At 45.1% G+C, this 16,954-nt stretch overlaps 1 protein-coding gene across 1 annotated transcript in view; it reads right to left on the reverse strand.

The window, feature by feature from the left end:
- Nucleotides 1-1,539: 1,539 nt before the first annotated feature.
- LOC106560892 (janus kinase and microtubule-interacting protein 3) overlaps nt 1,540-16,954 on the reverse strand; it is an 89,557-nt gene continuing 74,142 nt past the window's right edge. Inside the window, exons 10-23 of the mRNA XM_082978768.1 lie at nt 16,291-16,479; nt 13,158-13,286; nt 10,842-10,925; nt 10,615-10,677; nt 10,399-10,497; nt 9,991-10,089; nt 9,220-9,273; nt 8,436-8,501; nt 8,190-8,258; nt 7,718-7,795; nt 6,614-6,817; nt 4,531-4,596; nt 4,286-4,327; nt 1,540-4,191 (exon numbers count right to left, since the gene is read on the reverse strand). Coding sequence (XP_082834894.1) covers nt 4,045-4,191; nt 4,286-4,327; nt 4,531-4,596; nt 6,614-6,817; nt 7,718-7,795; nt 8,190-8,258; nt 8,436-8,501; nt 9,220-9,273; nt 9,991-10,089; nt 10,399-10,497; nt 10,615-10,677; nt 10,842-10,925; nt 13,158-13,286; nt 16,291-16,479 — 1,389 coding nt within the window. The 3' untranslated portion in view covers nt 1,540-4,044. The remainder of the gene's footprint in view (nt 4,192-4,285; nt 4,328-4,530; nt 4,597-6,613; nt 6,818-7,717; nt 7,796-8,189; nt 8,259-8,435; nt 8,502-9,219; nt 9,274-9,990; nt 10,090-10,398; nt 10,498-10,614; nt 10,678-10,841; nt 10,926-13,157; nt 13,287-16,290; nt 16,480-16,954) is intronic.

Raw genomic sequence — 16,954 nt, forward strand, 5'->3', positions numbered from 1 at the left:
ACTGTTAAACATGGAATCTACACTAGGGAAAACAGCACCGCTGTTAAACATGGAATCTACACTAGGGGAAACAGCACCGCTGTTAAACATGGAATCTACACTAGGGAAAACAGCACCGCTGTTAAACATGGAATCTACACTAGGGGAAACAGCACCACTGTTAAACATGGAATCTACACTAGGGAAAACAGCACCGCTGTTAAACATGGAATCTACACTAGGGGAAACAGCACCACTGTTAAACATGGAATCTACACTAGGGGAAACAGCACCACTGTTAAACATGGAATCTACACTAGGGGAAACAGCACCACTGTTAAACATGGAATCTACACTAGAGGAAACTGTTAAACATGGAATCTACACTAGGGGAAAACAGCACCACTGTTAAACATGGAATCTACACTAGGGGAAACAGCACCACTATTAAACATGGAATCTACACTAGGGGGAAACAGCACCACTATTAAACATGGAATCTACACTAGGGGAAACAGCACCACTATTAAACATGGAATCTACACTAGGGGAAACAGCACCACTGTTAAACATGGAATCTACACTAGGGGAAACAGCACCACTATTAAACATGGAATCTACACTAGGGGAAACAGCACCACTATTAAACATGGAATCTACACTAGGGAAAACAGCACCACTATTAAACATGGAATCTACACTAGGGGAAACAGCACCACTATTAAACATGGAATCTACACTAGGGAAAACAGCACCACTGTCCGCCCCACAGCTGTTGTTATTGTTTTTGTTTTGTTGATGAAGTGGAGGTGAGGAGCAACATGGTAAAAAATAATACAGTATATTTTCTGCTGTTCTGGCGCGCATGTAATGAAGTCATATCGCAGTTTCACCATTAAGGATTCTAGCTTGAAGTTTCTGCTTTTCCACAACTGTAGTACGATCCAAAATGAATCCCTTTTGTGTGGTATCCAAGAGTGGCATGAAGAATTTGTACACTTTTGTGCTTAAATATCAAGCATTTCAGGTATTTGAAGGGTCAGCATACATTTAGCTCACCCTTAGCAAACCAGATTGGAACGATCCAGAGTAGAGTGCTGAAGGCCACATAGTCTATTCCTATTTGGAACACATTTAAACGCATTGAAACATTTGTAGTGTAGCGCCCTCTACTGTTGGAATTCTGCACAGACAACTGAGCCTCACTTCACTTTACACATTCAACTTTAATCAACCAACCAATAACACTTGCATATAAAAAAAAATTATATCAAAAGATAAAACAATATGCAACATTGGTTGATAATAATAATCCATTTCCAGATGTGTCATAAAGCATTCATATAATATTATTCTTACCTGTGTCTCAGTTTGTGGGGGAGACTTTTCCTTATTTGGTTTCAGGAGAGATGTCATCTATCCTAGTATTCAGATATGGCTGGTGATGTCCAGTGTTTATCATTTCAAGTCTTCTGTGTGTGAGTGTGTGAGTGTGTGTGTGCGTGCGTTGTGTTCCTGTGGGTGTGTGTGTGTGTGTGCTTGGTTATGAAGGTGCAGTAGTCCATAAAAACGGGGCTTGATCCCATTTAATGGCAACATAATGCATAAAATACATCTTTCATACACAATCTGCTTTAACATGGAGTCATAAAGATTAAATGGGAGGTATTTGTCTCCATCAGGACATAACAGAACTAACCAAGGTCCCCATCTGAAACAATCCCACCCTCTCCATCAGGACATAACAGAACTAACCAAGGTCCCCACCTGAAACAATCCCACCCTCTCCATCAGGACATAACAGAACTAACCAAGGCCCCCACCTGAAACAAACCCACCCTCTCCATCAGGACATAACAGAACTAACCAAGGTCCCCACCTGAAACAAACCCACCCTCTCCATCAGGACATAACAGAACTAACCAAGGTCCCAATCTGAAACAAACCCACCCTCTCCATCAGGACATAACAGAACTAACCAAGGCCCCCACCTGAAACAATCCCACCCTCTCCATCAGGACATAACAGAACTAACCAAGGTCCCCACCTGAAACAAACCCACCCTCTCCATCAGTACATAACAGAACTAACCAAGGTCCCCATCTGAAACAATCCCACCCTCTCCATCAGGACATAACAGAACTAACCAAGGTCCCCACCTGAAACAATCCCACCCTCTCCATCAGGACATAACAGAACTAACCAAGGCCCCCACCTGAAACAATCCCACCCTCTCCATCAGGACATAACAGAACTAACCAAGGCCCCCACCTGAAACAATCCCACCCTCTCCATCAGGACATAACAGAACTAACCAAGGCCCCCACCTGAAACAATCCCACCCTCTCCATCAGGACATAACAGAACTAACCAAGGTCCCCACCTGAAACAATCCCACCCTCTCCATCAGGACATAACAGAACTAACCAAGGCCCCCACCTGAAACAATCCCACCCTCTCCATCAGGACATAACAGAACTAACCAAGGTCCCCACCTGAAACAATCCCACCCTCTCCATCAGGACATAACAGAACTAACCAAGGCCCCCACCTGAAACAAACCCACCCTCTCCATCAGGACATAACAGAACTAACCAAGGCCCCCACCTGAAACAATCCCACCCTCTCCATCAGGACATAACAGAACTAACCAAGGTCCCCACCTGAAACAAACCCACCCTCTCCATCAGGACATAACAGAACTAACCAAGGCCCCCACCTGAAACAATCCCACCCTCTCCATCAGGACATAACAGAACTAACCAAGGCCCCCACCTGAAACAATCCCACCCTCTCCATCAGGACATAACAGAACTAACCAAGGTCCCCACCTGAAACAATCCCACCCTCTCCATCAGGACATAACAGAACTAACCAAGGCCCCCACCTGAAACAATCCCACCCTCTCCATCAGGACATAACAGAACTAACCAAGGTCCCCACCTGAAACAAACCCACCCTCTCCATCAGGACATAACAGAACTAACCAAGGCCCCCACCTGAAACAATCCCACCCTCTCCATCAGGACATAACAGAACTAACCAAGGTCCCCATCTGAAACAAACCCACCCTCTCCATCAGGACATAACAGAACTAACGAAGGTGCTCACCTGAAACAAACCCACCCTCTCCCAAGCACCAAGGGGGAAGATCAGATTTATATAAATCTGATCAAATGGAAAATTCTAAAATCATTGAAACCTTCTTCATTTTCATCAAAAAAAATTATCTAATTTAGCATTTTATTTACTCCTCTTTTGAGAAATGTATTTTAAAATCTTTGCCTTTTTTTCATACATACAAAAATACATGATGTCTAATAATACCACAGTTTGGCTTCTGGTTTCATTTCAAACACTGAGATTGAGGAGTTAATGAGTCCCACAGCATGTCTGGACGAGACCGGGGAAGGGCTGAGGCCATAGAGATAGATAGAGGGCACACTGGCCACAAAGCCAGTTTTAGTATGGGCAGCATCATTGAAGGCTTTCACCATTTTAAAGTTCGAGGATGGGCTCTCTTTCTGTGACTAGCTCCCTGTGAGTGTAATAACAGCGTGGTCAGATAGTGTAAACAGTGGTATGGTGTCCATTTTAGGAAACGCTCAGCTGCAGTGGGTGTGTGTGTGAACGTTAAGAACTATGGTAAAATGTCTCACTTCACCGTCGTTTAACATAACCCAACACCTAGTGACCTCGTCAAGAGGTTTTGTAACTCTTGGCTAAAGTGTTTGGTTGACAGAAAAGATCCAGGTTTAAGGCCCGAGCAGGACTATCGCATGACTTCACTACAGTTAGTTTTCAATCAATCAATCAAACTCTTCGTTTTCTTCATGCTTCCAAAGGGAAGCGACCAGAGCACCACCTGCTCAGCAGGGAAAAAAACACAAAACACTCCCATGTAAGAGTTCTTCAATTCCACTGAAGTCTTCATCCATAGAGAGGAAGTCTTCCATAGAGTCTTCCATCGAGACGTCAACATCATCATCACTAACGAGGGACAGCAGTCAGGTTTAAAAGGTTAAAAGGTTTTCTGTCTTTAAAAAAAAACATGGTCATAGTATTCTATCTAAAGTCAGTGTTGCAGCATAGTTGGCTGGTTTCTCGTGTGAAGAAGTCTTCGAAAAGACTTTCAGGACACTGGGAGCCATCTTGGATACCAAATCCTGTCCTCTTGAACACAATGTAGAAGACAATATGGAAACCTGTGAACTGAAATGAAAATATGATATCATGCACAGTATATAGCCTAATTTATTATTTGAATAGCTAAATAAAACAGACATTTAGATAAAAAAATACATACTTGCTCTGGCTTCCCTGGAGAACTATGACCAAAGAATGAAGGCTAAAGAAAAAAACAAAAATAAAAATAAAAACTGAACAAATTGAAAAGAAGAGAATGGAGAGAAAGGAGTCATTTTTTTGTAAAAAAAGAGGGAAAAAAAGTAATTTGTAGCATTTATACTCCAATTCAGATTCCAACTGAATAAACTGAACAATACAACACAGTGTCACTGGTTTCAAAAGGGACCATTGGACCGGATGTACCTTTTCTTCTAGTTCCTTTATCTGTCTTTTCTGTGCTGCTATCCATTCCTCCAGCTCTTTGATTCTCTGGACATGAAAAACAGGATGAACAATAAGGTGGTGAACAAGTATAATCAGATTAGAGTAAATATTTAATATTGCTATACTGTAGCTGAGGAATGAGGATCTCCCTGGGGAATGTACTGTAGGGTAGCTGAGGAAGGAGAATCTCCCTGGGGAATGTACTGTAGGGTAGCTGAGGAAGGAGAATCTCCCTGGGGAATGTACTGTAGGGTAGCTGAGGAAGGAGAATCTCCCTGGGGAATGTACTGTAGGGTAGCTGAGGAAGGAGAATCTCCCTGGGGAATGTACTGTAGGGTAGCTGAGGAAGGAGAATCTCCCTGGGGAATGTACTGTAGGGTAGCTGAGGAAGGAGAATCTCCCTGGGGAATGTACTGTAGGGTAGCTGAGGAAGGAGAATCTCCCTGGGGAATGTACTGTAGGGTAGCTGAGGAAGGAGAATCTCCCTGGGGAATGTACTGTAGGGTAGCTGAGGAAGGAGATTCTCCCTGGGGAATGTACTGTAGGGTAGCTGAGGAAGGAGAATCTCCCCGGGGAATGTACTGTAGGGTAGCTGAGGAAGGAGAATCTCCCTGGGGAATGTACTGTAGGGTAGCTGAGGAAGGAGAATCTCCCTGGGGAATGTACTGTAGGGTAGCTGAGGAAGGAGAATCTCCCTGGGGAATGTACTGTAGGGTAGCTGAGGAAGGAGATTCTCCCTGGGGAATGTACTGTAGGGTAGCTGAGGAAGGAGAATCTCCCTGTCGAATGTACTGTAGGGTAGCTGAGGAAAGAGAATCTCCCTGGGGAATAAGACCCACTAGTAATGGTCGTTTCTCTCACCTCCTTTAGACAGGTATGTGTTATACTGTAGATAGACATAGTCTCATTACCTGCAGTATGTGTTATACTGTAGATAGACACAGTAACAATATTGTCTCATTACCTGCAGTATGTGTTATAGATTGACACAGTAGTAATCGTTGTTTCTCACACCTGTTCTGCCTGGTATTAAATAGACTCAGCATTAATGGCCCATTGTTTTACTGGCTGTAGATTCTCTCACCTGCTGTGTGTTGTACCAGCTCCATCCTCTACCAGCTCCACCCTCTACCAGCTCCATCCTCTACCAGCTCCACCCTCTACCAGCTCCATCCTCTACCAGCTCCACCCTCTACCAGCTCCATCCTCTACCAGCTCCACCCTCTACCAGCTCCACCCTCTACCAGCTCCATCCTCTACCAGCTCCACCCTCTACCAGCTCCACCCTCTACCAGCTCCACCCTCTACCAGCTCCATCCTCTACCAGCTCCACCCTCTACCAGCTCCATACTCTACCAGCTCCACCCTCTACCGGCTCCACCCTCTACCAGCTCCACCCTCTACCAGCTCCACCCTCTACCAGCTCCACCCTCTACCAGCTCCATCCTCTACCAGCTCCACCCTCTACCAGCTCCATCCTCTACCAGCTCCACCCTCTACCAGCTCCATCCTCTACCAGCTCCATACTCTTACCAGCTCCATACTCTACCGGCTCCACCCTCTACCGGCTCCACCCTCTACCGGCTCCACCCTCTACCAGCTCCACACTCTACCAGCTCCACACTCTACCAGCTCCACCCTCTACCGGCTCCACCCTCTACCGGCTCCACCCTCTACCGGCTCCACCCTCTACCGGCTCCACCCTCTACCGGCTCCATCCTCTACCAGCTCCACCCTCTACCAGCTCCATCCTCTACCAGCTCCATCCTCTACCAGCTCCACCCTCTACCGGCTCCATCCTCTACCGGCTCCACCCTCTACCAGCTCCATCCTCTACCAGCTCCACCCTCTACCAGCTCCATCCCCTACCAGCTCCACCCTCTACCAGCTTCATCCTCTACCAGCTCCACCCTCTACCAGCTCCACCCTCTACCAGCTCCATACTCTACCAGCTCCATCCTCTACCAGCTCCACCCTCTACCAGCTCCACCCTCTACCAGCTCCATCCTCTATCAGCTCCATCCTCTACCAGCTCCATTCTCTACCAGCTCCATCCTCTCACCTGCTGTGAGTGCTGTAGCATTTCCATTCTCTCCCTGAGGATCTGTGAGTCCCTCTCTCTTAGCTCCATCATGACCCCTCTCTTCCACTGCTCCACCGCCCGACGCAGTGTCTCCCTCTCATCGTCTGACAGCATCTCCGACATCTTGGCCCCCGCATCCTGTTGCAGGGCATTAAACAGCATCGCCTCTAGCTCCAAGATCCTCTGGAGGGAGGGAGCGGAGAGAGGGATGGAAGGATGGAGAGAGAGGGGAGAGAAAGAAGGAGAGTGGCAAGGTAGTTGGTGTTACACCTAACAACCACAAGCGGGCACAGCTGCAGCTAGTCAGTGGGTGGACAATGTGATCCACTGGCTCAATGTTTTCTATAAAAACATATACACTGACTAGACAAAACATTAAGAAGACCTGCTCTTTCCATGACATAGACTGACCAGGTGAATCCAGGTGAAAGCTATGATCCCTTATTGACGTTGTTAAATCCATTTCAAATCAGTGTAGATGAAGGGGAGGAGACAGGTTAAAGAAGGATTTAAGCCTTGAGACAATTGAGACATGGATTATGTACGTGTGCCATACACAATCCATGTCTCAATTGATTTAAGCAAGACAAAAGATTTAAGTGCCTTTGAACGGGGTATGGTAGTAGGTGCCAGGCGCACCGGTTTGAGTCAAGAACTACAATGCTGCTGGGTTTTTCATGTGTATCAAGAATGGTCCACTGCCCAAAGGACATCCAGCCAACTTGACAACTATGGGAAGCATTGGGCCAGCATCCCTGTGGAACACTTCTGACACCTTGCCCCGATGAATTGACTCTGTCCTGAGGGCAAAAACGGGGTGCAACTCAATTTTTGGAAGGTGTTCTTAATGTTTTGTGCACTCATTGTATATTTTGACTTTAGTCATTTAGCAGATATCAATCAAATGTATTTATAAAGCCCATCTTACATCAGCTGATGTCACAAAGTGCTGTACAGAAACCCAGCCTAAAACAGCAAGCAATGCAGGTGTAGAAGCACGGATGCTTTTATCCAGAGTGCGAGTGTTAGTTTACAAAGGCAAGTTTTTTCCTGGAACATTTAGGTCCATTTGAAATGTCTCACCTTGTGAGCCTGAGCCATGGACTGTTTCCTGTAGTCCAACTCCTCATCCAGATAGCCTTTCTGTTTACTGAACACATGCTGCAAATAACACACAACACAACCTGATCATTCAGCCAACTCCTACTGGAGATTCATACAAAATCATTCATTCATTCTCTCTCTTTCATTCATTCATTCATTCATTCATTTATGAATTAATTAATTCATTTCTTTAATTCATTAATTTGTTAATTCATTATTTCTTTCATTCATTAATTCATCTGTTAATTCATTCATTCATTCATTCATTTGTTCATTCATTCATTCATAAAAGATGTCTGTTGAATACTGTAGGTCGGGTTACAATATATTGCCGGTTGCCAATGCACTTTAAACATATAACACGTACTTCCATGCATCAGCAACATATTAAACAACTTGAGTAACATGCTAAATAAGAAGGGTTAAAATAAAATGTAGATCAGCCATTTACCTTCTCACTTTCAATGTCCATCCTTTTCTGTGCTAAAGCTGTTTTGGTGACCTCTATATTCTCAAGCCACTGAAAGGAGAAGATAATAAATTTGGATATTCAGCTGGGAATAAAACATTATTTTATCTCATTAACTCAATGATGCAAAGCCTACTGGACGACAGGGATTCAAAGACAAGGCTGGCATTCAAACAAACAAAGATTAAAACAGCCTTTTGAAATGTAAGTTGCTGAAAATATAAATACCCTCTCTGCTAGTGTTAAGACGGTCCTGGCGTGAATGACGACCACCTGCTCCTCATTGGATAGGTTCTGGGTGGTACATGGCACATAAGAAGAACACAACACTCACACACTCAGTATCAAGCAGACAGCAGATCCATCAACAGTCAGACACTCAGTATCAAGCAGACAGCAGATCCATCAACAGTCAGACACTCAGTATCAAGCAGACAGCAGATCCATCAACAGTCAGACACTCAGTATCAAGCAGACAGCAGATCCATCAACACTCAGACACTCAGTATCAAGCAGACAGCAGATCCATCAACAGTCAGACACTCAGTATCAAGCAGACAGCAGATCCATCAACAGTCAGACACTCAGTATCAAGCAGACAGCAGATCCATCAACACTCAGACACTCAGTATCAAGCAGACAGCAGATCCATCAACACTCAGACACTCAGTATCAAGCAGACAGCAGATCCATCAACACTGAGACACTCAGTATCAAGCAGACATCAGATCCATCAACACTGAGACACTCAGTATCAAGCAGACAGCAGATCCATCAACACTGAGGCACTCAGTATCAAGCAGACAGCAGATCCATCAACACTGAGACACTCAGTATCAAGCAGACAGCAGATCCATCAACACTGAGGCACTCAGTATCAAGCAGACAGCAGATCCATCAACACAGAGGAGACAGATAGACAGAGCGATGAGTCCAGTGAGGTTGGAGCGGACCCTACTAAAGGCAGACATACATGTACATACATGTAGATAGGAAATGAACATACACTTACGGCATTATCCCCCAGTATATCTAGCTTTTTCATTAGCTCTGTGATGATGATGTCCTGCCAGGGAGAAGAGACAAAAACATCAGGTTAAACTTCAAATCAAATAAAGTCCTTAACACTCCCCCTAGACGAAGGGTATTCAACTCTGACCCTACGAGGACAACTACTGGTGTTCTGCTCTACCTGATCATTAATATCACCCACCTGGTGTCCCAGGTCTAAATCAGGCCCTGGTCATTAATATCACCCACCCGGTGTCCCAGGTCTAAATCAGGCCCTGGTCATTAATATCACCCACCTGGTGTCCCAGGTCTAAATCAGGCCCTGATCATTAATATCACCCACCTGGTGTCGCAGGTCAAAATCAAGCCCTGGTCATTAATATCACCCACCTGGTGTCCCAGGTCTAAATCAGGCCCTGATCATTAATATCACCCACCTGGTGTCCCAGGTCTAAATCAAGCCCTGGTCATTAATATCACCCACCTGGGGTCCCAGGTCTAAATCAGGCCCTGATCATTAATATCACCCACCTGGTGTCCCAGGTCTAAATCAGGCCCTGGTCATTAATATCACCCACCTGGTGTCCCAGGTTTAAATCAGTCCCTGATTAGAAGGGAACAATGAAGAAAGGCAGTGGAACTGGCTTTGAGGTCAAGATTTGAATTTGAGGCCCCTAGACACTCTCCTAGCTCCTAGCTCCTAGCCCCTAGCTCCTAGCCTCTACCCCCTAACACCTTTTATATGATATTATTATTATAGATATAGACTCACTGTGACTCCGTCGGCCTCACAGTACACTTGCAGTGGACTGATGCCTTCACAGAAGTGGATGTCGTGGAAGTTGATTCCTGGAGATCTCCTCTCCCTCTCCTGGACGGTGATAGATGACATTATTACTAGATGGCCCATCTTGGAGACCATGGGCATGTTAATCTAGCTTTTCATTAGTCTTTCATTAGCTAAAGTATGTACGAGTACAGCTAAAACTGTAAAAAAATAAAATAAACGACAATACATTTCCAAAAACGTGAATAACATTAAGATTTAACATTTCTTTTTGTCCAATTGTGTACAAGGTCCAGTGGAAACTCCTAGCGATTGGAGAGGATGGAGCCAGGGGGGCTGCCATACCACGGCGCCCGTGAAAGCAGTTGTTGTGAGGTGTTAAATGGCTCTTACTTCAAGTTCAAGGATCCGGAACTCCAGGAGTTCATTCTGGTCTCTGGCGTCCTGAAATTCGTTTTTTAAACGTGACTCCTCTGTTTCCATGTGCTTGATCTGTTAAGAGACAGAAATACACTGGGGAAATATAATCACAATCACATTTTCCCAATCACACCTCAATTACATGTGACATATCACTTCAGGTAAATATGATGGATAATAATTTTATACCTTCTCTATGAGTTCTTGATTTCTTTGATACAGGGCTTGTTTCTCCTCGATCCACTTCATATCCTTCAAACACACAGGGAATCAGTGGTAAAGAACTCTCTCTCTCTCTCTCTCGTGTGTGTGTGTGTGTGTGTGTGTGTGTGTGTGTGTGTGTGTGTGTGTGTGTGTGTGTGTGTGTGTGTGTGTGTGTGTGTGTGTGTGTGTGTGTGTGTGTGTGATCCAGTCACCTGTCCTTGCTGGGACAGAACACACTCCAGGTCCTGTATTCTGGTTTGGTAGAGAATAAGCTCTGCTTGCAACTGTTCTCTTGTCTGTGGAGTGAAGAGAACAACATTCACTGGTTATATACAATGATAATCAATGCTAGTAGAATATGTTTCTGTACCTGGTTCAGTCTCTATGGCAGCATTCTGGATCTACCTGGTTCAGTCTCTACCTGGTTCAGTCTCTACCTGGTTCAGTCTCTACCTTGTTCAGTCTCTGCCTGGTTCAGTCTCTACCTGGTTCAGTCTCTATGTCAGCATTCTGGATCTACCTGGTTCAGTCTCTACCTTGTTCAGTCTCTACCTGGTTCAGTCTCTACCTTGTTCAGTCTCTACCTGGTTCAGTCTCCAGGGCAGCATCTGTCTCTACCTGGTTCAGTCTCTACCTTGTTCAGTCTCTATGGCAACATTCTGGCTCTATCTGTTTCTGTCGCTACCTTGTTCAGTCTCTACCTGGTTCAGACTCTACCTGGTTCAGTTTTTACCTGGTAGAGTCTCTATGGCAGCATTCTGGCTCTACCTGGTTCAGTCTCTATGGCAGCATTATGGCTCTACCTGGACAGTCTCTATGGCAGCATTCTGGCTCTACCTGGTTCAGTCTCTATGGCAGCATTCTGTCTCTACCTGGATTTGTCTCTGCCTGGTTCAGTCTCTATGGCAGCATTCTGGCTCTACCTGGTTCAGTCTCTATGGAAGCATTCTGGCTCTACCTGGTTCAGTCTCTATGGCAGCATTCTGTCTCTACCTGGATTTGTCTCTGCCTGGTTCAGTCTCTATGGCAGCATTCTGGCTCTACCTGGTTCACTCTATGGCAGCATTCTGTCTCTACCTGGATTTGTCTCTACCTGGTTCAGTCTCTATGACAGCATTCTGTCTCTACCTGGATTTGTCTCTACCTGGTTCAGTCTCTATGACAGCATTCTGGCTCTACCTGGTCAGTCTCTATGTCAGCATTCTGGCTCTACCTGGTTCAGTCTCTATTGCAGCGTTCTGGCTCTACCTGGTTCAGTCTCTATGTCAGCATTCTGGCTCTACCTGGTTCAGTCTCTATGTCAGCATTCTGGCTCTACCTGGTTCAGTCTCTATGTCAGCATTCTGGCTCTACCTGGTTCAGTCTCTATGTCAGCATTCTGGCTCTACCTGGTTCAGTCTCTATGTCAGCATTCTGGCTCTACCTGGTTCAGTCTCTATGTCAGCATTCTGGCTCTACCTGGTTCAGTCTCTATGGCAGCAATCTAGCTCTACCTGGTTCAGTCTCTATGTCAGCATTCTGGCTCTACCTGGTCAGTCTCTATGTCAGCATTCTGTCTCTCCCTGGTTCAGTCTCTATGGCAGCATTCTGGCTCTACCTGGTTCTGTCTCTATGGCAGCAATCTAGCTCTACCTGGTTCAGTCTCTATGTCAGCATTCTGGCTCTACCTGGTTCAGTCTCTATGGCAGCATTCTGGCTCTACCTGGTTCTGTCTCTATGGCAGCAATCTGGCTCTACCTGGTTCAGTCTCTATGTCAGCATTCTGGCTCTACCTGGTTCAGTCTCTATGTCAGCATTCTGGCTCTACCTGGTTCTGTCTCTATGGCAGCAATCTAGCTCTACCTGGTTCAGTCTCTATGTCAGCATTCTGGCTCTACCTGGTTCAGTCTCTATGTCAGCATTCTGGCTCTACCTGGTTCAGTCTCTATGGCAGCATTCTGGCTCTACCTGGTTCAGTCTCTATGTCAGCATTCTGGCTCTACCTGGTCAGTCTCTATGTCAGCATTCTGGCTCTACCTGGTTCAGTCTCTATGTCAGCATTCTGGCTCTACCTGGTTCAGTCTCTAGGGCAGCATTCTGGCTCTACCTGGTTCTGTCTCTATGGCAGCAATCTAGCTCTACCTGGTCAGTCTCTATGTCAGCATTCTGGCTCTACCTGGTTCAGTCTCTAGGGCAGCATTCTGTCTCTACCTGGTTCAGTCTCTACCTGGTTCAGTCTCTATGTCAGCATTCTGTCTCTACCTGGTTCAGTCTCTAGGGCAGCATTCTGTCTCTACCTGGTTCAGTCTCTAGGGCAGCATTTTGGTTTGAGACCTGCGTGCTTAACTCTCATTTTCTCTCACGGACGTCAGTGCATGATTTATGTGAATGTCTGGGCTGAATCGGGCCTTGGAGGAGTCCTACTTATGAAGGACAGGTGAATACGACTATAGCCCAATACTTCTAGTGGACTAGTGGTCTGAAATACATTACTACCCAGTGAATGAAATACATGTTTGACAATGGCATCATAATAGAGCACCTCTTACCTTGACTTCCTTCTCTGCATCAAACGTGCCCCCCACCTGCTCCTGTAGAAGTGCATAGGCTCTCTGAAGAGCCTGGTACTCCATGGTCAACTGATGAAACCTCATCTCTGTCTCCTCCCTGATCATACCCTACAGCAGACAGGCAGACAGACGGGCAGACAGGTAGACAGGTAGACAGGTAGACAGGTAGACAGACAGACAGACAGACAGACAGACAGACAGACAGACAGACAGACAGACAGACAGACAGACAGACAGACAGACAGACAGACAGACAGACAGACAGACAGACAGACAGACAGACAGACAGACAGACAGATAGGCACACAGGCAAACAGACAGGCAGACAGACGGGCAGACAGGCAGATGTACAGACAGACAGACAAAAACAACAGTGAGGGTAGTCAGGACAGTTGCTGTCCCTCCCCATGGTCATTATAACACAATATCAGAAATAACATATGACATAAGAAACCAGAAATATGTCTGCTTCGCAGTAAACGTTGCATTGCATATTTACACTTCTGTAATTTTTTATTTATTTATTTCACCTTTATTTAACCAGGTAGGCAAGTTGAGAACAAGTTCTCATTTACAATTGCGACCTGGCCAAGATAAAGCAAAGCAGTTCGACAACATACAAAAACACAGAGTTACACATGGAGTAAAACAACATACAATCAATGATACAGTAGACAAAAATAAGACTATATACAATGTGAGCAAATGATGTGAGATAAGGGAGGTAAAGGCAAAAAAAGGCCATGGTGGCAAAGTGAATAAAGTATAGCAAGTAAAACACTGGAATGGTAGAATTATAATTTGAAGAAAGTTCAAAGTTAAAATATAAATAATATGGTGCAAACGAGCAAAATAATAAATTAAATAAATAAATACAGTAGGGGAAGAGGTAGTAGTTTGGGCTAAATTATAGATGGGCTATGTGCAGGTGCAGTGATCTGGGAGCTGCTCTGATAGCTGGTGCTTAAAGCTAGTGAGGGAGATAAGTGTTTCCAGTTTCAGAGATTTTTGTAGTTCGTTCCAGTCATTGGCAGCAGAGAACTGGAAGGAGAGATGACCAAAGGAGGAGTTGGCTTTAGGGGTGACCAGAGAGATATACCTGCTGGAGTGCGTGCTACAGGTGGGTGCTGCTATGGTGACCAGTGAGCGGAGATAAGGGGGGACTTTACCTAGCAGGGTCTTGTAGATGACCTGGAGCCAATGTGTTTGGCGACGATTATGAAGCGAAGGCCAGCCAACGAGAGCGTACAGGTCGCAGTGGTGGGTAGTATATGGGGCTTTGGTGACAAAACGGATGGCACTGTGATAGACTGCATCCAGCTTGTTGAGTAGGGTATTGGAGGCTATTTTGTAAATGACATCGTCGAAGTCGAGGATTGGTAGGATGGTCAGTTTTACGAGAGTATGTTTGGCAGCATGAGTGAAGGATGCTTTGTTGCGAAATAGGAAGCCAATTCTAGATTTAACTTTGGATTGGAGATGATTGATGTGAGTCTGGAAGGAGAGTTTACAGTCTAACCAGACACCTAGGTATTTGTAGTTATCCACAAATTCTAAGTCAGAACCGTCCAGAGAAGTGATGCTGGACAGGCGGGCAGGTGCAGGCAGCGATCGGTTGAAGAGCATGCATTTAGTTTTACTTGTATTTAGGAGCAGTTGGAGACCACGGAAGGAGAGTTGTATGGCATTGAAGCTCGTCTGGAGGGTTGTTAACACAGTTTCCAAAGAAGGGCCAGAAGTATACAGAATGGTGTCGTCTGTGTAGAGGTGGATCAGAGATTCACCAGCAGCAAGAGCGACATCATTGATGTATACAGAGAAAAGAGTTGGCCCAAGAATTGAACCCTGTGGTACCCCCATAGAGACTGCCAGAGGTCCGGACAGCAGGCCCTCTGATTTGACACACTGAACTCTATCAGAGAAGTAGTTGGTGAACCAGGCGACGCAATCGTTTGAGAAACCAAGGCTACTGAGTCTGCCGATGAGGATGTGGTGATTAACAGAGTCAAAAGCTTTGGCCAGGTCAATGAATACGGCAGCACAGTATTGTTTCTTATCGATGGCGGTTACGATGTCGTTTAGGACCTTGAGCGTGGCTGAGGTGCACCCATGACCAGCTCTGAAACCAGATTGCATAGCGGAGAGGGTGCGGTGGGATTCAAAATGGTCGATAATCTGTTTGTTGACTTGGCTTTCGAAGACCTTAGAAAGGCAGGGTAGGATGGATATAGGTCTGTAGCAATTTGGGTCAAGAGTGTCACCTCCTTTGAAGAGGGGGATGACAGCAGCTGCTTTCCAATCTATGGGAATCTCAGACGACACGAAAGAGAGGTTGAACAGGCTAGTAATAGGGGTTGCAATAATTTCGGCAGATAATTTTAGAAAGAAAGGGTCCAGATTGTCAAGCCCAGCTGATTTGTAGGGGTCCAGATTTTGCAGCTCTTTCAGAACATCAGCTGAATGGATTTGGGAGAAGGAGAAATGGGGGAGGCTTGGGCGAGTAGCTGTGGGGGGTGCAGTGCTGTTGAATGAAGTAGGGGTAGTTAGGTGGAAAGCATGGCCAGCCGTAGAAAAATGCTTATTGAAATTCTCAATTATAGTGGGCTTATCGGTGGTGACAGAGTTTCCTATCCTCAGTGCAGTGGGCAGTTGGGAGGAGGTGTTCTTGTTCTCCATGGACTTTACAGTGTCCCAGAACTTTTTAGAGTTTGAGTTGTAGGAAGCAAATTTCTGTTTGAAAAAGCTAGCCTTGGCATTTCTAACTGCCTGTGTGTATTGGTTTCTAACTTCTCTGAAAAGTTGCATATCGCGGGGGCAGTTCGATGCTAATGCAGAACGCCAATTGACTGCTGTATATCAAGAATGGAAACACACTTCCGAATTCATTCTATAACAAAACAAATGTCAAAACGTCCAGCTTTCATCAGGGAGCAATCAGACGACAAAACGTACATATATCTCTCCCCCTCCTTTCTCTTTTTCTCTGTCTTAATCTTTCTCTCTTTCCTCTCTCCCTCTCTCTTGATCACTCTCTTTCTCTCTGTCAGACTCCCCTTAAACACGACAAGCAAAACTGTACGACTTTCCCAGAAAGTCTGTCTCCGTGTCTTACCTCCTCCAGGTCATCGTCTGGTGTGCACGGTGTCCTGTCTGTGTGGAAGGAGATGGAGGAACCGTCTGAGTCTATAGAAGCCTCTTCATCGTAACCAAAGAACGTCTCTACCACTGGTTTACACGGCTTAATGGCCTTCTTCCTCCCTATGGTGCCCTGCCGCCTGTACCTCAGCAGCATATCTCTTTCCTAGAACATCATTCCATAGAACATGAAAGAAAATGTTGTTTGTCATGTGCCGAATACAACAGGCGTGTTAAACAGAGCTTTCCTCATAGATACCTAATATTAAACAGTACTATCCTCAGAGACATAGTTAATATTAAACAGTACTATCCTCATAGACATAGTTAATATTAAACAGTGCTATCCTCGTAGACCTAGTAAATATTAAACAGTACTATCCTCATAGACATAGTTAATATTAAACAGTACTATCCTCATAGACATAGCTAATATTAAACAGTACTATCCTCATAGACATAGTTAATATTAAACAGTACTATCCTCATAGACATAGTTAATACTAAACAGTACTATCCTCATAGACATAGTTAATACTAAACAGTACTATCCTCATAGACATAGTTAATATTAAACAGTACTATCCTCAGAGACATAGTTAATATTAAACAGTACTATCCTCAGAGACATAGTTAATATT

The sequence above is a fragment of the Salmo salar genome, chromosome 01, assembly GCF_965601325.2.
Source record: "Salmo salar chromosome 01, fSalSal1, whole genome shotgun sequence".
Lineage (NCBI taxonomy): Eukaryota > Metazoa > Chordata > Actinopteri > Salmoniformes > Salmonidae > Salmo > Salmo salar.